The 24,293-nt window shown below is 48.0% G+C and overlaps 1 protein-coding gene across 1 annotated transcript; it reads left to right on the top strand.

Annotated features, from left to right (window-relative positions):
- Nucleotides 1-8,097: 8,097 nt before the first annotated feature.
- Nucleotides 8,098-13,213, top strand: LOC121837465 (the record flags this gene model as incomplete). The annotated part of the gene is made up of 2 exons (XM_042293069.1): nucleotides 8,098-9,857; nucleotides 9,961-13,213. Coding segments are annotated over exons 1-2 (5,013 nt in total), but the record flags the coding sequence as incomplete, so codon positions are not given.
- Nucleotides 13,214-24,293: the final 11,080 nt, after the last annotated feature.

Here is a 24,293-nt window from a genome sequence, read left to right on the forward strand (position 1 = left end):
TATCAGAACTTAATATTTCATATCCAGTTTCATATGCCGCATTTAAGTTACACAAGGCTAGGTGGCGCTAGGTACCACCCAATTCATGTGCTACATAAAATATTTTTATTTACTCACGCCACCATGTAGACATATTACGCATAGCTCTAGCATCAGCTGAACATATACATTGAGCACCAACGAGGTAGAGGGGCTTAGAGTGAAAAACCGGAAGTTCGGAAGCGGCACCCCCCCCCCCCCCCCCCCGGTGGCCGCCATGTTGTACGCAAATGTGACCACTCGTCACGTGACCTCCCAAAAGCCGTCACGTCATATGTAAGATGGCAGCGCCCAGAGCTGGCGGATGCGAGTTTGGTCGGTACGCGGTAGCCGTGATGTGCAGCTGCTTTCCGACGACTTCGGACTTCTTAGTGCTCGCTAACGCAATTATAATGTATATGAAGGAATGAAACTTCATACCATTTTTGCGCAAGATCGCTCTGCATCATCTGGAGATTAACGCCTGCGAGACCTGTGCGACAGCCGTATCGCCGTACTGGTGCTCGGATTCCCGGATGTGTTCAAGGGTCGATAGAACTTTGAGTGCTTTTAGCATAATAATTTTGCATTCTCTTAGCTTCGTTTGGACCTTGGAATGTATGAGAATCGACGCGAAGTGTATGTGTCGGATGTAGGGCCTAGGGAATATTGTTTCAGCCCTAGGTAACTGCATAATCACAGCAACATTTAGCGAGGAAACTTCTGCGATCTTTACGCCGACCGCGCTCGGCACAAACTCCTTCTTGTGCTTCTTACCACAGCCCAGATGTCTATGTGTTAAGGTTGATAGGGGTTGTCCGGAAAAACTCGACTGTGGTAAGAAGCACAAGAAGGACTGTGCCGTGCGCGGTCGGCGTAGTGTTCAAAATTGAGTTGTCCTGTGGGAGACTACTTTGGCCGATCAGGGAGGTGCATCAATGATAGGCTCAGAGAACACGCACTTTCGGTAAGATCTTCACCTTCGGGTAATTTGGCAATTCATTGCGATAGATGTGGGTGCTCCCATCTTTTCGAAAAGACGATTGTTGCTCGGTACAGTTAGCAGGTGACTCGTGCAATATTCAAAGCTTATTACATTTCGAAGTAAGGATGAGTGCATCAGTGCTCCCTCGATTGCGCTCTTCGTTAAGGAAATTATGCTTTTTGAGAGCTGTGACAAGTGCCCTTAGGCGATGGTTCGATGTATGCTTGTCTGTGTGCGTTTTTATGCCGGTAGGTGGTTTTCCAGAAAGAAGCAAGTTGTCAGTCAGCGCTCGGTCTGTGTGTTCCTCGTTCTTTGTCCTCCATACTTTTGGCGCTGTTTCTCTCTCCGTAACCATGCAATGTATTCGTCGGTCAATTATTTACGTGTTCTAATTACGCGGACAAGATGATTCATATTTGTGTTCATCCCCTGCCCAAAGAGCAGTCTTGTTAAAAAATGTTGACTACCATCCCTATTGAAAATTCCATCAAGATACGTAATTTGGGACACTGACTCGCAGTCAGCAGCCTTGGTGGAATGTGATGGACCATCAGACGTCATCTGATGGTCCATCTGATGACGTCTGACTGCCACTGGCAAAAGAATTTCATCAACAAGGGCAGCATTTATATAAGAGTAAAGCTATACGCACTCATAAATATCGCCAAATGCCTCGATAAAACAAAATGTTCGAGAAAAAAAAGAAAAAAAGAAAAAAAGCAGGACCACCGCGGATCGAACCGGCGACCACTTGCGTACAAATCGGAGACCTTAACCACTATGCTATGCCATTTTTTTTCTTCATTACATTGGAAGAAGAAACGATGGGATCACAACGTTGTTGTTCAGCGTGCACTTTACACAATCATATACTACACATGTTAGAACTCTATAATGTCTACAAGACTGTTAAACAGAGGCAGCCAGTCAGGAACTACAGTTTGAATATCATGCACGCTTTTGACGCGGATAACAAGTTCAATGAAATGTAGGCGTACTGTTTTTGGATGCGAATTCTCATTCCTTATGTCGAGGCGGGACTTCCACATGCTATACAATGCTAGGAGCATTACAATGTCACAAGGAAAGTTATCTCTAGATGATACAGGCAGGAAACGAATTGAATAGGGTGTAATATCAATATCCTTTTTTAGAGTGCGCTGCCGAACATCCCAGAAGAAAATGGCATCCCAACAGTGAATAAATATATGTTCAATGTTTTCAGGCGTTTTACATAATGTACAGTTTGTTGACCACGGGACGAATCTTCCTTTCTCTTCAAGCCACACTTTCGTGGGTAACGCTGAACAATGTAATTTGAAAAAGAAAGTTTTCGCTGCAGGGGGGATGGACATCTTCTTTACCCGGCGCAGTACATCGCGTTGGGAAACGTCGCTAAACATTGAGCGGTAAATTGGCATTGGAAATAGGATATTCACTATGCTATACCATCGCTTTGGAAGCTCGATTTGACCATTCGTTTTATACGAGATCTTTCGGCTGCAAATGCAGTTAAAGGGGAACTCCGCCGATTTCTTGGTAGACTTCGATTTGGCTGGAAATTTGCAGACCGCGTCAATAACCCTTTCTCAAATGATAACCAAAATATTTTAAGAAAATAAAACTTTTTCGTGAAGTTATTGAATTTTCAAGTTACGCCGGCCGCGAGGGTTCCAGGAGGCGACTCTCTACTGGCAACAATGAAAAATCCCTACTTTTCCCTACCGGCGTACGTCACGAATGTGCTGGCAGACGAGCGACTCGGGCAGCCGTGGCCCGCGAAGTGGCTATCCGGACGCCAGCGATCGAGATAATTTTTCCGCTGCTTCAAGGTTGAAAGTTCCTTTGCAATTGGTAGCAATATGTGCTCCACGGTAGATTCTAGAAACAGTGCCGGGAAAAAGCTTCTTTTTTTTACCCTTGTTTTCGTGGGACAAAAAAAAAAAAAAAAAAAAAGCGTTCCCCGGCAGCAATGGAGGCCAGCCGCGTCAAGGTGCTTTTGCGCGAGCTGTGTGCCGAGAAAACTAGTGTCACGTAAAACATTTTCGCTTTTGCTCTGATTACTTTATAGCCGCGTGCTGCGAGTTGAGTTTCCTCCAGCAGCTGGAACAGCTTCAAGAGCGGCAAGCGCAAACTCAAGCCGGCTGTGACCATTACGACACCCGTCTAAAGAAGGGCGCTAATAATATCGAGAAATATAGTACACGATCTAGCACTGTAGTGGACGTTTTGCGCAGTCATATTTGTTATTAACAACTGGTTCAGTGATTTTTTTTATTTGTTTTATTTGCTTTTTTTTTTTATAAACACTATATTTGTTTCGGACGTCGAATCTAGCTCGGGCTACTCTCGGAGTTCCACTCACGCGGCCGATATGTTGAAGACGAGAAGTGAAACGTCTAAACAAAGTTCAAGTCTGAATTTAGATATGACTTTCGACATATTGCTATTCCTGTCTGCTGTTACAGAGGTTTATGGAGCAGGTGTTGAGCTCCATTAAAATACGATAGAGCCTTCCCTGCTTTGTTTAATAGTTGGCGGGCAATATTCTTTGCAGAAAAAGTGGTGAAAACGTCTTTAATTTATTCTATTGCGGAGAAATTTTATATAGGGCTGAAAAGTGTTTTTTAGCCATGAAAATATTAATGTTGTTGGGGGAAGGCATGTCAGATTTACAGCTGATGAAAACTGTGCTAAACCAACTTAATTAAAAAAACTCTTACATAGAATTACCCTTTCCCAAGTGCTCTCGTGGATGGGTGCTTGAACGCGTTGCATTCTACTGAAAAAGTAAAGAGAAACAAATACGGGTACGTATTTTTTAGCAACGTTTTTTGACTTATTTTTCATTACAAGATTTATGATGTCTTTCTGTACCTCACGCACTATTGTATCTTCAAGCAAATATTCTTTATTTTGAGATGAGCAGTGTATTTGTGTATTTTATACGCATTCTAAACCAGTCCCATGAGCTGTATTCAACACTTCTACAATACCCTCGGAGGACCAGATATTGATGTTTTTAACCCAAATTTCGTAGCTTTCAAGACTGCTGTAACTAACCTGTGAAAATTTTGTTGTGCATCATTACCAAGGCGTCAAGCTGTTCATGAGCACAGAAAATAAACAAATGAATGAATGAATGAATTCCATTGCACCTTGATGTTTGGCTTGGTGGTTGCGAAGTTCTTTTAATCGTTAACACGATCTTCATGACCAGTAACCTGCCATCTGATCTACACGAATGCAGTTCATTCTATTCTATACATTTCATTGTTTACGAGAATCTCAGTCTACATGTCTTAGGTCCCAGCCCAGCACGAACATGTTCATCGCTTAGGAAGGCGAGCAATGTACGCGCCACACGCACGAACGCTAAAAATGGCATCGACCAGAAGCGCTTTTCAGAAATGGTCTACAGATCTTTTGCTAAATTACTTAAGCACCAAGGAGCATATTCATGCCACATGAGTAGTTACATGTGCTGACGCCTGCAACAGCAACTTTTCAAAAGGAGATCTAAAACAAATGGCAGGTTTCTTCAGCTCATATGAGCGTGTGGGGCATCTGTACCCACATTCCGAGCATTTTCCGCGGTGCTTTGGCAATTCGTCAAAAAATATGTTGCGTGACTCTTCGACCTTTCTTCGCCAGCCATCTTCAAATAAAAGGAGAACAGGTTTACTGGCGATATCACGAAACTAGCGAGCCGCGGCTTGTGCATAGCGAGTTGCAAAAACGGTTTTTTGAAAATTCCAATTGCTTCCGTTTTTCTTTTCTTTTTATTTTTTTTTACTTCCTTATAGTTAGGCACGTAGGCCAAGGCCATACTTTGTGCAAATATAGATAATTATCAGCTTCAAACAGCACGAACGGCCAGGTTCTTTTGCTGGTAGACGCGAGAAAGGCGGGCGCCAGCGAGCGTGTGTGTTTTTTTTTTTTTTGTCTAGATTAGTTTTTATAAGAACTAAAATAGTCCTCATAGCGCCGTCCGGTTGGTGAAAGGGGCACAATATGTGTATGGGCGCACGCCTTTCCCTCCTCACCTGCACACCGAACGGCACCACAAACTTTTAAGTGCAATAAAGTACTATCACTCTCACTATCACAAGTGACGTCACGCTTGGGCGGCAGGGAAAACTGGGGAAAAACTAAGGAGAACGATGTTTCGGTTCCGGCAGCAAACAAAATATCACTTTTTTAATTAACTAGAGCGAATCTGGGAGAACGACATAGCATTTCGGGGTCAGGAAGCCATCCGCATTCAGATTATGCCTTTGGATTAGGTAGCTCAAAATGTCGGCGGAGTTCCCCTTTAAGCTTTCAGCATGTTATGCAAAGCACTCGTACATCACTCGCCGTACTTCAGTTCTACTCACCTGCCATGTAGAGTACTTTCGCGTCGTAGAACGATCATTTTGTTCGCGCGTCTCCGGCCCAGTAGACCTGGTACACCTTGTCGTGTTCAGTTACACCGCTAAAGTCCCTTACATCGTCGGAACTCACAACAGGCTGGGTCTTGTCGAGTAGAAATTCTACTAAAACATAAGACATTGTAGAGCCCGGGCAGGATCCACCGGTTGGAGCAAGCGGGCAAACAAAACGAGTCGAGAGCGATCGTTCATGAAAGCTCGGCGAAGCGGCGAAGCCTCTATGGGCGAAGCGAAGTGGCGTGTTCGGCGGCGTTTCGGCGGGCTTCTGATCAAGGTTGTCGGTCGGCTGCGTGTCATATCTCTAACATCAGCGGTTTTATGGGCTCACGTCCCGAAATAGTTTTCTTGTGCATAGATTATTTTTCGTATTCATAGATTTGTCGAAATAGTGGTATCCGAACGAACTTTACGTCCTTTGACCGTACGTCTGTCTGCACGTCAAAGCTTTTTGACGTACAGTCAGAGACAATCGATGCACAATCAGAATCGCCACCAAGACATCTTGATGGCAATTCGCGGCTGCCGACTGCCACCAGGAAACCATCAGAAAGCCGACAAGTGGAGTCTGACTGGAGCTTGACTGTCGGTCAGAGTAACTTGGTGGCCAATCAGACATGCTTGACGTACAGTCAGGCACACTCAGCGGTCCACTAGAAAACATTGACTGCCAAACAGGGTTACATTGATGGATTTTTCCTTCGGGATTCCTTTCAGTCTCTTCAATAGACTTTTTTCAAAAGTGTGGAGTGTCTATACTTTGTTTCACCGTATTTTGAAAAACAGCAACTGCCACAACTCCCTCGAGCCAATCGGAGAGGAGGAGTGAAGGTGTGTGACAAACCGGTGCAGACGAGCACTCTGATGATATGTTGTCATCTGCCTCTCTCCAACGTGCATATTGGCTCACCGATATGGTATACCCTTCGCCATTTGCCATATCGTGATGAAACTAATTACAGTAGCTACTACTCTAATTATCTAAGGCCTTCATACTTTGGGCATTTGTTCGACACGGATGTTATGTCAGCCATCACTGTAAACTCGACTCAGCGCCTATTGGACTCGAATGCTGCATTTACGTTCGACGTGAACTTGAACCCGTTTATGGGCTTTACGCCGGAAAAAAAATGGTGACAGTCGTATTGCTCGATGGGGTTTCGCAAAAGGTCTATTGCTTCATACCTATTGGAAGTGTGTTACTATACTACAGTTCATCAACACGATACTATTAAACCAAATGCTCAGAAGTGCGGTTGTTTTTGCAATTAACAAGTTGTAGCAATAATTATTTCTTACGAGTGTAATATTTATTTTCGGTAGCTGGGCCTGTTTTTTGCTCATTAATGTCAGTGTGCTTTGATGTTATTATCATACGTGTAGTTTTAAGTGTCCTCTCCGCAATGCCTACAGTGGCCCTTGAAGGGAATGAGTTAATAAACAACATTTTCACATTACTGGAGGTGGTTTTCGGATGCACGAGAAGTTCAGAAGTAGTAGAACAAGTGCAGCCCAATGCAACCAGTCTGGTATGTCCCATTAATGAATATTGAGGGGCCAGAGATACGAGTGTCCTCAGAAGGTTTAGCACGTGTGGTGAACACAATTCTTTGTGTATAGACTCTGAAGGCGTAAAGGCGAGCAGAAATATGCTTATGTGGTTAGTGTATCAAACATGTGTATTTCCACTTGATTACATTATCATCGGTTTCATAACAAGTTCTTTCTGCGACAGTCTCGTGTCAGGCATTGAGTCGTAGTACCTGTGCTTTTTGTTGTCGGTGTTCAGTTTGGTCGAGTCGAGTGGCAACTTTGACCGACTGATGCCGTCTTGTAATTATACGTCCTGTGCGGCCACTGACATCTGATGCACAGAAGCTGCAGGGCTGGCTTCTAATCCGCAAATTTTCCTGGTAGTTTTCTGCGTCAGTGCAGCAAGCTCGGGCATGTATTACTTACGTGGCTGTGCCTTTTGCTGTATCATTGATTTGATGGCCGGCAACAATGTTTGTTTGCTATCCAAGCCGTTTCACTTCCATTTTGTAATGGCGATTTTTTCTGCGTCCCACGATTACCGCAACTTATGTAAGTCTCATGTGGTAAAGTGAAGTCGGGTGATGCTTGGTGTCCACTTTTGAGAACAACCAACCATTCTATTTTTTCAGGTCACTAGCGGCATTCTCCCTCAAAGTTGGAAATTGTGTGCTTCGTGGAGTGGACACAGATAACTGGTGTCAGCAAATTATTAGGTACTGTCCTTGGACGAAAAAAAGACACCAGGGGGCCGAGCGAAGCAGAATTGCTCCACATGGGCTCCTGCCCTTTTTAGGCAGTTAACGCGAAAGTACCAAAATATCCTTATAATCTTCAGTGTCATTCAATTCACCAAGAAAAGCGGCACCGAGGGATACCACAGCTGCACAAGTGAGTGAATTTTTCGGCCAAATTTCCACCTTGGAAAGATCTACCTCGTATGCGGAGAGCTAAGCCTCACCAGGAATACAAGCGGTCGCCATCTTGGCTATACTCGAACACGGGGCACCCGCCGAGAGAAAGAAATAAGCGAGACCCAACGCCGAAACCCGCTTTGCGCGCGGGCCTTCGGGCCCCGCAAGCATGATACATACGCAAGTAACAAAGCAGGGAATGAACAACGAGATAGACATGGAGAACAGCGCGAGTACCAGAACGAGCGGCACGCACATGGAGTTCGATGAAAACAGCGGCAGGACGCTGAGCCAGCCTGGCCCGTGGTACGAAGTTCTCAAAGAAAGAAAAAGCCAGAAAACAGCGGATGAGAACCGCATAAAAGGAAGCAGCAAGGCGAACAGCGCCCAGAATCTAAAAGAAGATACGAGTGGGCTGACCAACCCAAAGATGCAACCGACCAACAACCAACTGCAGCAACAGCGACGCGGGGACGGAAGAACCCGCGGAGGCAACAACACGCCACCAAGGAAACGCATGTTGCCACCATTACCAGAGGATGAATACAAGGTAGTATACAGACCAAGAACGGGCCTCAAGCTTTCTTCGTGGTCTGATAAAAGCCTCACGCAAGGCATCGCCACAGCAGGCGGTTTTCCATTCAAAGACTTCTACTCGAATGTGACGATCCAGACGCATTGGGCTCAGAACTTGATCATCGCAAGTACTGCGGACGAGGACTACGCCATGAAGCTGAGCATGATCACCCAGATACAGCTAGGCGCGGCCTTGTACGAACTCATGCCTTACCTAAAACCGCTCCCGGGCACCGTACGAGGAGTGGTGCACGGAATAGAAGCAGGAACAACAGAAGAGGAACTTAAAGAACTTATCTCAGTCAACGGCTACAGCATTCTGCACGCAAGAATGCTCGGAAAATCCAGCTCGGCGCTACTCACGTTTGAGGGACCGCACGTGCCATTCTACGTGAAAGCGGGTAGCGTGTTCACCCGATGCCGGCCCCACCGCAGATCCGTGCAGTACTGCAGAGCCTGCGGGAATGTCGGCCACAGACAGGACGTCTGTCCCAACCCGGACACAAACAGGTGCAACCGATGCGGAGCGGAAAATCCTCAAGACAATCACGAGTGTCAGCCTAAGTGCAAGCTGTGCTACCAACCCCACGAAACGGCAAGCAAGGAATGCCAGAAACGACTCAAACCAAGTCCCCCACCGTTACACGTAAGGGAAAGAAGCAAATCGCAAAGTAAACAAGCCGCTTGGACGGGAGGTGCAAACGACCGCCCTTTCGAGCAGCAGCAACGGACGTCATTGCCGCAGGACAGAGTGGTGAGCTGGCCCCAGCTGGGGTCCCACTCTCCCAATGCTCCAGACCCATTTCCCCCACTGCCGGTCACGCAGCAGGATTCAAGTAACGCACATTTCGAGCAGACCATAGACACACTTAAGAAACAGAACGCGGAGCTTATCTGGCGCTTAGAAAACAACGAAAAAAAAGCGAAGGCTAGGGAACAGGCCCTAGAGCAGAAACTGCAACAGTTTATAGAGCAGATGCAGAAACAGCAGCAACAACTGCCGCAAATACCGCCGCGAGCTCCGACACCTCTGCCGGAGGACCTCGAACAAAAAATGGAATATCACATGAACAAATTAGATGAGAGGATCGATCAGAAGATTGATCAGACAATGAGCCAGATGACAAAAGCAGTTGAACATAAAATGAGCAAAATGATGGAAACCGTGAATAAGGTCTTTGAAAACGTTAATCCAACCATCATCCAAATGAGTACGACCCTCAACGCCAAGATTGATCGAATGGGGGAGACCCTCAATGCCCAGATGGGCAAGATGGGTGATGAGCTCAACCAACGTATTTCCGACCTTGAGAAGGAAAGGGAACAAGCCCGAAAGAAGCCGAAAACGTCGCCAGGAGGGGATGCGCTGACAGAAGAAACGATCAGAACCCACAATGGAGAGTAAAGAGACGGGAAAGAAAGACGCGGCCCAAATCCTCAAAATCTGGCAGTGGAATTGCCGATCGATTAACCGGAAAAGACAAAATCTACTACAATTTATCAGCCTTCATCAACCGGATATCATCGCGCTACAAGAAACAGAAACAGACACCATAAAGATACGGGGCTACGAGACACACATAGCCGAAGGAAAAAACCGGACAGCCATCCTCACCAAGAAACACCACACAACACAACAACACCAAATCGGCCACAGAATTGAGCACACTTTGATAGAGATGATACCACAAAAGAAGACATTACAGAGTCTATTTATCCTGAATGTTTACAGCCCGCCCTCGGACAACCTAAGGGACTTGGACAAGTTCCTGAGGGAGGTAAAGAAAGTTACCAAAGGGCAGAAGATACTCGTAGTTGGGGACTTCAACGCACCGCATGTAGCGTGGGGATACCACAAAACCAACAAGAAGGGCACGGATGTGCACAACGCGGCTCAGCACCACCAACTGACGCTGTGGAACGACCCTCAGTGTCCAACCAGGATTGGAAACAGCATCTCCAGGGACACAAGCCCCGACTTAACTTTCTCGAAGGGCATACGGCAAATCGAATGGACAAGGCTGGAAGAAACCCTAGGAAGCGATCACTATATAATTCAAACCGAACTCCGACACAACAAGACTCCATTGAGAACGGGACAAGCGAAGATCACGGACTGGACCGCGTTCCGAAAGGTGGAACACCCAGCGGACATGGACGATATTGAAGAATGGACCAGGCAAGTGATGGAAGAGGTAACCAAGCACACAAAGACGATACAACTCACTTCGGACAACCCCGAAGTTGACCCGCACTTACTCCACATCTGGGAGGCCCGACAGGGCCTCCTAAAAAGATGGAAGAAACAAAAGAGAAACCGCAAGCTCAAGGTCCGCATTGCCCTGTTGACCAGGGAAGCTGAGGAGTACGCAGAGAAACTCGGAATACAAAACTGGAATCAGCTATGCGACCGGCTACAGGGTACCCTGAGCAATCGCAAAACATGGGCAATACTTAGGTCGCTGCTGGCAAAGACCGAGTCAAAGAAGGTCACGTGCCAACATATTCAACGCCTCATCCACAACTATCAGGGTTCAGAGGAAGACGTGCTCGAAGCCATCACTGAAAAATACATTGGCAACCAACAACAACAGACGACGACGATCACTCACCTGGACTACGAGGGAAAATCCAACCCAGAGTTGGATCAACCCTTCAGCAGGGCAGAGATAGTGGCGGCGCTCAGGAACTTGACGAGAAACACGACCCCAGGAAGGGACAGAATTAACAACAAGACGCTCCGTAACCTGGACGACAGAGCCACGGAGTGTCTCCTTAAGCACATCAATGAGAGCTGGGAGACCGGGAAGATACCGGCATGCTGGAAACACGCGGATGTGACAATGATCCCAAAACCGGGCAAACCGATCACTGTGCAGAACCTGAGACCAATATCCCTCACATCGTGTGTGGGAAAGCTATTCGAGCACATGGTACACAACAGATTATCCCCGTATCTCGAGGAGAACGAATTCCTCCCTAACACGATGTTTGGATTCAGACCTCTCCTATCGACCCAAGACATCCTTCTTCAACTCAAAGAGGATGTAATAGACAACCTCAGCACGCAGCACAAGAGCGCAATTCTAGCATTGGACGTCAAAGGGGCGTTTGACAACATCTCCCACAGTGCGGTGCTAGACAGCTTACAAAGGACAAACTGCGGCCAAAAGACTTACAATTTCGTCCGTGACTTTCTCACAGACCGGACAGCGACCATAGGCCTGGGAAACCTAAGGACCGAACAGATCAAGGCTCCACAAAAGGGAACCCCTCAGGGATCGGTGATCTCGCCGTTGCTTTTCAATATTGCAATGAGGGGTCTACCGCTCCTTCTAAAAGACATTAAAGGTCTCAGCCATGCAATCTACGCGGACGACCTTACCATATGGACGACGTCGGGGTCGGCAGGAATGCAGCAAGACGCTCTGCAAGAAGCGGTGAACAGGACCGAGAGATATTTGAAAGATTGTGGTCTCTCGTGCGCTCCGGATAAATCGCAACTTTTGGTGCTAAAAAAGAGGGCGAGAGGTCGTCCTCCACCGGAAACACCAGACCCCGTACTAACTCTACATGAAGATAACATCCCACAAGTCGACGTGCTCCGTGTCCTGGGAGTAGTATTTCAGAAGGATGGTGCAGGGATCACCACAGTGCAAAAACTCCAAGAAACAGTCACACAAGTTACGCACCTAGTAAAACGGGTAACAAACAGAAACCACGGCCTCAAGGAGCAAGACACTTTGAGAATCATTCAAGCACTCGTCATCAGCAGAATAACGTACGGGACCCCGTATCTGGGGCTCAAAAACAGCGAGCGCGAGAAGATTAACACACTCATTCGCAAGACATACAAACTGGCCTTGGGGCTTTCCCCAACAACCTCCACAGAGAAACTACTCCGATTGGGTTTACATAACACATGGGAAGAGCTGGCAGAAGCACACAAGGTGAGCCAGGTTGAAAGACTTAAGCTCACCAGTACAGGCAGGGACACCTTAAGAAGACTGGGCTACGGAATCGAAGACGAGTCAAGAAGTAAGCAAAGGATTCCATTACAACTAAGAGACAATATCACAGTTGCATCCATTCCTCGCAACATGCATCCAGAACACAACAAAGAACGACGAATGGCAAGAGTGAGAGCACTGAGAAAGACCTACGAGAGAGACGATGACCGCGTGCGGTACACAGACGCAGCGAAATACAAGGGAAAGAAAGCACACGCGATTAGCGTGGTAAACAACAAGGGAGAAGAAATCGCGGCGGCCTCCGTGAGGACCCCAGACACGGACTCAGCAGAGGAGACAGCAATCGCTCTTGCGGCGACGACAGGCAAGGAACTCCTCACGATAATAACAGACTCACAAGCCGCCTGCAGAAATTACCAACTAGGCCGAATATCACGATTGGCCCTCGAAACGTTAAAAAAAATCAAAGATCCCCCCGAAATAGTCATAGTCTGGACCCCAGGACATGAAACCCTAGCGGGTAATCTAGCGGCGCATGCCGCTGCCCGAGAACACTCTCTCCGGGCTACCTCGCTGGGCGACCGTGCTCCAGCGGATACAGACGAGGGCGTTCCAAAAAGATACACCGACATTCTAGCGCATTACAGACTAGGGAGGAGAACCTACCCTCCCCCACACCCTACAATATCCAGAGAGGACGCCGTGACACTTAGACAGCTACAAACTAACACTTTCCCGCACGGCACATTATTTCACGCAATGTACCCAACTCAATATGACTACGACTGTAAAAACTGTCGAGTGCCTAACTCTCTCTACCATATGGTATGGGAGTGCATGCACAACACCTCCATACCCCCCATTTCCCGACCAACCGCGGAGCAGTGGGAGGACCAGCTGACCAGCTTAAAACCTGAGGACCAGTCCCGACTGGTGAACAGGGCCAGACTGGCAGCGCGGGACCATGGCATCCTGGACTGAGGCAGCCACCCACCTGGGGACGACCCACAAGCTTTCGTCTGCTCAAGTTATAATAAAGTTTATTCCTCCTCCTCCTGTCCTTGGACAACAACCGACTTTAAATCAACTGTCCTTGCATTGCCGCTGACCTGCTTTGTCGTGCTTACCTCCCGTTGAGGTGATGGGGATCAGGAGCTTCGGGGTAATCTCGGCACTAGCGACAAGGGCTGCCAAAGATAGCCCTCAATGTCCCGCGCATGCTCCTCAAGACGTGGTCGAGGGTCGTTCGGCACGAACCCCTGCGGGCCAATCCATTGGTACGGGCACCTCCAGTAGACATGGTCGGCCTCACGCAGTGGTAGCAGAGTGGTTTTTGGTCGACCATTAGCAGCACCTCCATTTTCCTCGGTGCACTTTGTTCAGCACGGACTTCCACTGGTTCTTCCCGATGTAAGGAATGCTTCGGCGTTGGGGTGTCTCGTTGAATTGGCATTGAATACAAACGGGTAGCCGGTGGCGGTCGTCGTGACTTTGTGGCACGAGTCGCCCTCGGTTCGTCAGATGCCGCTTTGCTCGAAGAATCTCCAGTTGAAATGCCTGTTGGACTTGTTCCGAAACAATCTTGGCAATAAAAATAAAAGCCGGGCAACTGATGGTAGGAAGTAGCTTTTTGGTATCCTCCAGGACAATGTCGTGGATGATGTCGTGGATGCCTGGGAGGCTGGGATCGAAGTTGCAGCTGGACGACTCGAGTGTAGAGATGCTGGGGAGTTGTTGATAGTTACAGGCTCGGGCCTGCAGTGTACATTCAATGTTGGAAGCCTCGGTGATATGAATGCTTCGACTGCTGTCGTGGGGTGCGGACAAAGCTGCCGAAGGTGTTGTCCCTCACATGAGAGGCATGGGATTCTTAGCTTCTTGTCTCGTGTAGCATCAGGGTTGGCGTGGGTGCTTGATCAGGTGCAATGGCGGTGACGGTCTTGTTGGCGGTGACGATGGCGGTGACGGTCTTGTTGGGGCCGTGTCCTGGACAGAAAGAGGAACTCGGCTATCTCTCATCAACGTTGGCTGATGAACGTGCACTTAAGCTCGATCTCGCAAACTTCCCAAGACGTTAAGGAAAATTCGTGGTCCTAAACCAATGCCTGGCGCTTTCTTCCACGCGAAGTATAGACCTTTCCATCGCTTATCGCCCAGGCGAAAAATGTCGAGTCACTGGACTGTTACGCAGGCGCGGCGTACGATTTTTTCGCAAGAGGCGCTATTGCGCGTGCTCAGAAGGCGTTGAACAGCCCAGTAAGAAAAGATGGCAGCTCGCAGAAGGCGTTTGTTGGAAAGGTCTATAGGTTCTGCAGGAGTTGGTTGTTTGTCCATCGACTGCGGCAAGCGACACAGTCATGTTGTTCAACCCAGCCCTCGACGTCTTCATACACCTTGCATAAAATATCGTCGGAGTGTGAGGTGCTACGGGCATGCAAATAATGGTGAAAGCGGACACGGTTTGCTGCTACAGGTTTGTCATTGTTGGCTTAATCAGCTTCAGTTTCTCTGGCATAAGACAGAATTCCGGTTGTTCTTGCTGGTAGCAGCGATTGGTTCGGATTTCATGTTCTTTGTGGCGTATTTCCGAGGTTCGCCCTTGTGGTACTCGCCCGTCTTGCAGGTTTTCTGCCGCGCTCGTGTTAGGAGTTTGTTCACGGCTCGCCGGGGTTAGAGACACGGGATGGTCGGCCACCCGCGTCCCGTTATCGAGAAACTCGGCTGACGAGCCGCCAGGGTGCACACAGAGTGAAGGGCTATGGATAAAGTATCCAGCACCTCCACCAGAACATACGATGACAGCTGAGCGTGACCTGGAACTTTCCAGAATAGTAAATATTGATAGAAGGTGTGACTGGAGCGAGCATCCGTGACAATATAACAAAACTGACAGACGAGGGTCTATCCTGACCACTAAAGAAGCTGCATTGCTTTAGTGGCATTCTGTCCGAATAAATCTTCTCCATCGGGGTTTGGCGACTGCCGTGGACGAACTAAACTAAAATGAATGTGGAACCACTTTCCTGGTAATGAGCCGCTGCAGACTGTCGTCGCAAAGCGGCATGAACGTGTGGACAGGGTAGGTAACACGCGTGATGAAATGTCCATACAGCTTGCAATTCACGGAGTGAGTGTTGATGAAACTTGTGTCCACGAAACGTGCTACATACCAGCGGAATCAATACCAACTGCAACACCTGTGCTCCGTGAAAGAGCACGTCTACGCCAGAACAATTTAGGAAGCAGCACAGCATCACCTAAAGCACGGCCGAGGAACTACCAGCTTGGAGGCAGCTCTTCGGTGCGCCGCACAACCAAAGTGAGCTTTCGGTCATCTGAACGAAGCGGCACCACGATTGCCCACTGCCAAGCACGACTCACGCAATTTCCGTCGCTAAACTGTGTGTCCAGGTACTTTGCACACGCTTCACTGCAGACCTCGACGATTCCGATGGGCAATGAGTGCACAGAAACGTCGCTTTAAAATTTACTTGCGGTATCCGAATCAATCCGAGGTCCGGACAAGGTAGAGCCGATTGTCTCTTTCGTGGTAATATCCCCATCGGTCACCAGCGAAATTCACCCCGTTCCTCCTTATTTTAACGTTATACCTACGTCAGACACCACGCTGAACTTTGAAGTCATTCTCGACGGGCCTCACATGACGGCTTCCGCGTCTGAAACCAACTCGCGGACGCGAACGACGACGAACAAAGTATCCGACAAGCTCCGGCCCAGCTGGGACCAGCCGCTGCGTGGGCGCTGCCATCTTTCCTGAGACGTCACGTATTTGGTTTGGTCACGTGACGAGTGGTCAAATTTGCGTACAATGGCAGCCGCCTTATGGGGGTCACTTTCGAGTGCAGACTGGAACCCCAGTTTACAGGGTTTCCGGTGTGCACTCGAATGTTCTGCAATGTCATACCTCTGAGAGTATTTTGAACGGCTCAGGGGATGAATCTCTTAAACAAAAAGTAAACGCTCATGCCGTAGTTATTTGAAAGCCAGTAAATCAAGCCGCTCCTCTGCGGTTCGAAGCCACGTGCTTGTTTTTTCGAGCGGCAAGTCGTATACTGAAAAAAAAAAGAATTTATTTTTGATATGTTGATTGGACACAATCATATGACTTGGCAAATGTTGCATATCAGTTCTTATATGTCGCGTATCAGTTCTTATATGTCGCATATCAGTTTTTGGGTATTTCATATCAGTTTCATATATCACATATCAGTTTTTGAATATTTCATATCAGTTTCATATACCGCATATCAGTTTTTGGATATTTCGTATCAGTTTCATATGTCGAATATCAGTTTTTGGATATTTCATATCAGTTCTTATATTGAATCATATAATTTTTTTTTCGGTAGGGGTTTTGGACTGCCTGTTTGCTTGGTGTCCGACAATGGAACACAATTCACCGGATAACAATTTTCCGAGCTCATATCCCTGAACGGTTCCCGCCATTTAAGGACTGCACCTTACTACCGACAACCGAATGGGCTTGCAGAGAGTGCCGTAAGGACGGTCAATGATGGCTTGAAGAAACTCTGGGGAGGTTCCCTCACCACACGTTTGGCAAGATGTCTGCTCGCGCGTCACCGCGCTCCATCGGCCACACGAGGCCAATATCCAGCAGAGCTGATGCTCGGCTTCCGCCCAAACGTTCGCATGGACCTCGCCACCATGACGACCAGCGAGGCAAAGGACGACACGAAAGGACTCGGCAACCTCAAAGAAGGGAATTCTGTGTTCGCAAAGAACTACGGAGTTGGTGAGCGTTGGGTGCCGGGAGTCATCTCGAAGGTTTTGGGAAACCGTATGGCTATAGTAGAGACCCACCACGGCTCAATGAGGCGCCACATCGACCAGTTGCGCCCCCGACACCATAACTTGACTGTACCAGAGATTTCTGTGAATTGGCCACCCGACCCCAGCTTTTTCGACAGTATGCCGGACAGCCGACCTTAAATTCAATCTGCCCCACTACGACGCTTTGATCGAACACGCAAGGCACCAGACCGGATAGACTTATAGCTAGTGTGGGTGGTTTGGGGGAGTGATGCATATGGGTATTTGACCACCAGGGTGCCAGCGTCTTCCGGCGGACTGCCCGCGCACGCTGCGCCATTGTTCCTGGTTTGGGGGAGTGCTGCATATGGGTATTTGACCACCAGGGTGCCAGCGTCTTCCGGCGGACTGCCCGCGCACGCCGCGCCATTCTTGTTCCATGCAACCGCCATGAGGTTCAGACTCAACATGTAACCTTATCAGTTAACAAACAATATGCGACTTCGTGACAAGTACGTTTTCCCCAACGACGCAACAAAAACATTCTCCTCTTCTTGCTTTTATCGCCATGTTGTATGAGCAGCGAGGAGGTCGTACAGCGGTCGAAGAAATGAGAGCAAATTGGGAAGAAAACGCTGGTATTAGTTGATGAGCCCAAGGTAGCTTTGAAGCTGCTTCAAATGAAATGGTCGCGGAGCATTTACAACAGCTTTTATTTTTTGTGGCGCTGATGTCGGTCTTTCTGCTTCAATTACATGACCGAGGTATTCCACTTCAGAGGCCATGAAGGTGCATTTATTTAGCTTGAAACTTACACCGGCGTCCTCTGCACGCTGCAGTACTCGCTCGAGATTCTTCAGATGGTCCTTGTTGATGAGCCAAGTCACGAGGATGTCGTCGAAGTATACGACGATACGTCGGATGCTCTGCAGCAGATTTTCCATCTCTCTGGGAAGTTGCAGGAGCTGAAGATACCCCAAGCGGTAGTCTGGTGTATATAAAAAGTCCTTTTAAAATGTTAAATTTCACAAGATTTTATTTTTTATATTTTTTTTTTACTTTTAGGTTTGAGCTTTACTTGCTGATACGCGTCTTTCAGGTCCAGTTTATTGAACTTGACGCCACTCGAAAGCTTTGCCCACATCATTGGATTGGAACCACCTTCCCGCCTCAATAGCTAACATTAGTGATATTGTTTTGTTTAAAGGGACCATGAAATGATTTTAAAATCGAATTTTATCCACCGCACGTCGTACAATGTGTGAAAAGAAACACAAAAACACAAAAATAAAGAGCCAAAAAAATTATTTGCTATAGAACTTTTAAAAGAAAACTGGACTCTTTTGCGCCTTCCTTCCTTCGCCTGTTCACTACGATGCATCCGCGGAAATGGAGCACGTCAGCCAAATCCAGGTCGCCTATTGGGTAAGAGCCTACCTCACCAGCACCGCGATCGTTAACAATAAATAGCCGGCGAATGTTTCCTAAAAGTTTTGTTAAATAATATTCAGATCCACATTTTGTAGCATAATTAGAGATGTGTGGCGAAAATTGCCAAATTTGATAATGCTGAGAGCCAAGCGCCATCTATCGTGTGGTAAACGAAGCAACTACTGCGCGTGCGCAGTAGGGCAGGGCCGACAGTTACTTGGGTGAGGGCGACCGACGAACATTTATTTTCTTTGTTTTCCTTCCTCTCAAAACTCTGACTGACTGAACGTTTATTTTTGTACGTGTTCTTCCCGCGCGTGCCGACTTCAAGCAGCAAGAAAACAGTACTTAAAACAGACCACGACGAACAAGAACGCTGGGTCCACCGACTCCGACGAAGCGAGCTGCTCAGAATATAGGCCTAGCAGGCATTCCGACTCGGCGCTGCGTTGCTTCGTCGCAAGACCGTCTGCCTACGACCGGCTGGCGTGCTAAATGGAATATGCCCGCGCGACCCTTGTGGACCCTTCCCGTATTACAGCTTGATCACTGACCTCAATTCTAGATTAAGAGGTGAGGTCAATCTCTTCCCCTTGTTTTCCGAGGCAGCGTTGACGAACACTCGTCGAAAAGGGACTCTCGTCGATTCTATCTTCTTGTTTTGTGTGATATAGAGCTGAAATAAACGCCGCATGGATTACCTTCATAACACGGTATGTACACTTTGTTATTGGTATGCCATTTTTATTCTGACAGACTGCACGTCACTGTCGAGCTATAACAGTTCGTGGGAGGTATACGTACAACCCCGGTCCAACCTTTCTTTGCCGAGTGTCGCGTCAGTATCGAGTTGCAATCGTAAAAGAACGGTCCCGAAGCGCTTACAAACAGCGCGAATACAGCACTTCCATCAAGCGCGCGCGTCCGCTCCGAGTGTAAACAGGTATTTACGTGGCTCTTGCTGACACTCGTAGTTCAAACGTATCTTTTTTAACGTCGGCTCGCTCCTGCATCTCCGAGGCCGCGAAAAACGCCATCTACGTCGCTTTGCAAACGACTGACACGGGCCGGCCCTTCTGCCAACAATGACAGGGTGGTTGACTTCTGGAGTCTTCACCGGAAGACTCGCTGCACTTCCCAACAGGCATACCGGCGTATGGGACTAGTCCCATGCTGTCGCTGTAGCGCAACATATCTCATTGAATTTCGACCAGCTGCGATGCGGCGATGAGAGGCGCCGATTCAGGAAATACGTCGGTGACATCAGCGCAGTAAAACCTACCGGCGCACCCCAACTCGTTGCCGCTAACACTCCCATTCTCCTACTGCCGAGAGAACTTCCGGTTCCGGAAACGGCCTACGTCACGGCTTGTTTTGCGGTCAGTTGGAGAGAATGAACAAGTCGATATTTCAATAATTTTTTGTGTAGAAGTTAATAAACCGAGACGAAAACGGATGCCTGTTCGGCATTCAGTGAACATTGACGGTTTAATGTAAAAGTTATCTGGAAAAAGTAAAAAGGTCATTTCATGGTCCCTTTAAGAGAGTTCTAACTAACATGTGCACATTGTAATTATGATTTTAATGTCCACTCCCCTCTTCAATATATTACCACCTTGAGGGTATTTGAAATAAATAAATAAATAAATAAATATCCCCCAATCTGGGCACTGGGTACTTCTCAAGAATAGGATGTGCTCCCTCTTGAATGGTAATCTTTGCTTGCACAACTTTGAGCGTACCAAGTCCGTCAGAAACGATTTCATTGTGATTTTATAGGATTAAATACACGACGGATTTAAAAGTTCCTTGACATCGGCTAAGCTCATGTAAAGATGGTGTGACATGTGCACACCAAACACATCTGGTGGGCCTGATGCGCACTCCAAAGCACGTTAGCGATGTGCACACCAAAACACATTAGTGACTCTGGTGTTTACACCAGGACGCACCAGACCCGGTATGGTGGATTTTTCGACAGAAGTGTAAACGTTTCTAGGCTGGCAATGCAAGCTACCGTCCGATAGAGAAGGTGTAGCCAGTATTATGAATTAATTTATTCACTATATGGTGTATATATAATCGCTTGCTGAAGGTACTCTATTCGTCGTCATAAGGCCTCACAAGAAAAAAAAAGCGAACTGAAAGGACAACGCTGAACAGAAGCGGCGACCCTCTTAAGCTCAGCGTGTTCCTTGTTCCTATAAAACGCCGGAAAAATATAACAGCGTTTGCTAGGAACAAAGAAGCGAGGTGGGGTTGTTATTCTATCACCAAGGGCTGAGTGAGAGAAAGAGGCTCGTCTCAATTTAATCAGCGGAATATGAACCTCATAGCAGGAATGTCAAACAGCTCTCGCGTTTTGACGTCCGTCTGCTGCAAAGCACAAAAAGAGCGCTCTACCGCTTTTTTGTACCTCACGCAAGTTCTAGTATATCTTGTGAGTTGAAGCGTCTTGGACACATATTAAGGAGTGCATGAAACATGCGTAACAGTTAATTTCTCAAAATGTACAGCACGGACTGGAGAATAATCGTCGTGCTCGCAACCACGGCATCCAGATGTAAGCTTTCCTTTATTTGACGTTTCCTGTCGTTTAGTGTGCTTTATGTAGTCCGTTGGATCCTGCTGTATCTATTCCCACAGTTTCATCGGGAAACTTCGTTTTCTTTTATTATTTTACATCGCTAAAGGTAATTTCAACCAAGTGCGGGACCCTTTTCGTAGACTAGCATATATGCGGTAGTTTTTGGTGTTCAGAAACAATCAAATTGTTTGTCATGTGGTCATCTAGTGCAGCAGCAATATGTGAAATCGATGACCTTCTACTTAATAACAGATACTGAGCACCTATCTGCTTACACCACTACTCTAGAGTCAATCTAGCTTATAATAGCTATTTCGCAACACTAGACCGAACCGCAGCGCGGCTTGTATGTAGCACAATACTCTTAGTGTGAACGAGATGTCTTCTGTACTTTGTGGTTTTGTCTCGGAATTGAAAGAGTGTCGTCCAAACTGCTGTTGTGGTGGAAAGTACTTATTATGTGCACAAACTCAAGCTGTAACTTTGGTTCCCTTTTCCATATCCTTGCGAAGTAAATTGAAAAAATGCTCCTTAGTCACCTTAACATAGCAGTGTCGCGCAGCGTACTTTTGGCAACATGCCTTCCGTATGTGATGCATAGATTTAATTCCAAATGGCAATTTCGTATTCGAAGAAGGGCTGTCATCGCACGCGCTATGTGGCAGGAGCTTGCAACGGGAAGGCATTTTATTTGAAGTTGTGCAACTTCGGATAAGTGAGGCCTTTACCTGGATAGAACGCTGCATTCTATTTTGGTGTTCTGAAGCAAGTTAAAGTTCAACACCGACTCTTCAGCAACATGCGCTGATAAAGTCAACTTTAAATACTGTATCATCTTTTTTCAGTCTTTTCATTCTACCACCTAAAGAATTCAGGTTGCCACGTCAGAACGCTTACGCTTGCTTGGGCGATTGAGGATCACGTGCCGCCCTTTTGTCTCCGTCGCGCGTATGTGCGGGATGAGATGACTACTGGATGTCGCCGTAATTTTCACAATGCCTCGAAAGAGAAAGGGGCAGACTGAAGACGAAATAGCCGAAGAGACACGGTGTTGTGCAGATCATGATCATGCTCTACGCCTCAGTGATACGCTGGAGAAAAAATGAAAGCCGCTTACAACTCCCTGTAACTCCGAATTAGAGCGCAGCTCTTGAGGAGGAGGAGGGAAGGGCACTGGGGGGGGGGGGGTTAAACTAACCAGGGGGGGTCACGTGACCTTGGGGGTCACGTGACCCCCAATGCCGATGATGTCCTCACTGACGTCACTGATGACGTCATCAGTGACGATGACGATGCGGGTACCGATGACGCCATTAGTGACGTCACTGATGACTTCACCAGTGATGATGACGATGACGATGCGAATGTCGGTGACGTCATCAGTGACGTCGCTGATGACGTCATCAGTGATGATGACGATGACGATGCGGATGCCGGTGACGACATCAGTGACGTCACTGATGACGTCATCAGTGATGATGACGATGACAATGCGGATGTCGGTAACGTCCTCAGTGATGATGGCGATGCGGATGCCGGTGACGTCATCAGTGATGATGACGATGACGATGTGGATGCCGGTGACGTCATCAGTGATGACGATGATGATGTGGATGCCGGTGACGTCATCCGTGATGATGACGATGACGATGTGGATGCCGGTGACGTCATCAGTGATGATGACGATGACGATGCGGATGCCGGTGACGTCATCAGTGATGATGACGATGACGATGTGGATGCCGGTGACGTCATCAGTGATGATGACGATGACGATGTGGATGCCGGTGACGTCATCAGTGATGATGACGATGACGATGTGGATGCCGGTGACGTCATCAGTGACGATGACGTCATCGGGGGGTCACGCGACATCGGCGGGGGTCACGTGACCTCGAGGAGGGGGTCACGTGACTTCGGGGGGTCACGTGACCTCGGGGGGTCACGTGACCCCCCACGAGGTCACGTGACCCCGGTGGGGGGCTCGCGCGGTGCATTATGGGACATTTCCCATGATGCACCGCGCGGTTACGCCGACGGCGACGCCGACGGCGACGGCGACGGCGACGGCGACGGCGACGGCGACGCCGCTCAAGCCGGAAACGGGCCCCTAAGAGCTGCGCTCTAAAAAGTGAAAGCCGTTTACAACTCTCTGTAACGCCGAATTAGAGCGCAGCTCTTGAGGAGGAGGAGGGAAGGGTACTGAGGGGAGGGTAGACCCCTCCTCCTCCTCCTCCTTCTCCTCCTCCTCTCCTCATTCTTTAATATGCTCCGGGGGGGTCACCTGACCTCGGGGGTAGGAGGTCACGTGACCTCGGGGGGAGGGGGGTCACGTGACCTCGGGGATGGGGGCCACGTGACCGGGGGGCCACGTGATCTCGGAGGGTCACGTGACCCTGGGAGGGATCGCGTGACCTTGGGGTCACGTGACCTGGGAGGTAACGTGACCGGGGGGGGGGTCACGTGACTTGGGGGTCACGGGACCTGGCGGGTCACGTGACCTGGGAGGTCACGTGACGTAGGGGTCACGTGACCTCGGGGTTCACGTGACCTTGAGATGACCTTGAGAGGGGTCACGTGACCTCGGGGGTCACGTGTCCTGGGCCGGTTTTCTCGAAGCGATGGTAAACCCATTTTAGTAAACCACGGTACCTAGGAAGGAAAAAGTACCTAGGTACTATAATCAACGGCTGGATATAAAACCACAATAATTATTTTTGATTGGGCAGTAAGATGCGTCATCGATCGGTGAAACAAGCCAGTCATTTTGTTTATTCTCTTTTTCCGCTGGTTGTTATCGCTCTAGTATGGTATTTTAAGTCAAAATATAGTAATGTTGTACTTGAAGAACAATTTATTTGCTTCAGATGCTACGAAGAAATTTTAGCTACCATGCTAGAGTTTGTCGACGAATATTTGAAGACGTAAGAAACATTTCCTTCAATATGTTTCGCCATAAACAACGCATAACTCTCCCGAGTCCCTTCCAGTCTGGCAACGCCGCTGCTGTAGACTCGTTTTTGTTCCCTGCGACGCACGTTTCTACGATTCCTGCTG

This window comes from Ixodes scapularis, unplaced genomic scaffold (genome assembly GCF_016920785.2).
Source record: "Ixodes scapularis isolate PalLabHiFi unplaced genomic scaffold, ASM1692078v2 PGA_scaffold41__6_contigs__length_2269736, whole genome shotgun sequence".
In the NCBI taxonomy this organism is placed as follows: Eukaryota; Metazoa; Arthropoda; class Arachnida; order Ixodida; family Ixodidae; genus Ixodes; species Ixodes scapularis.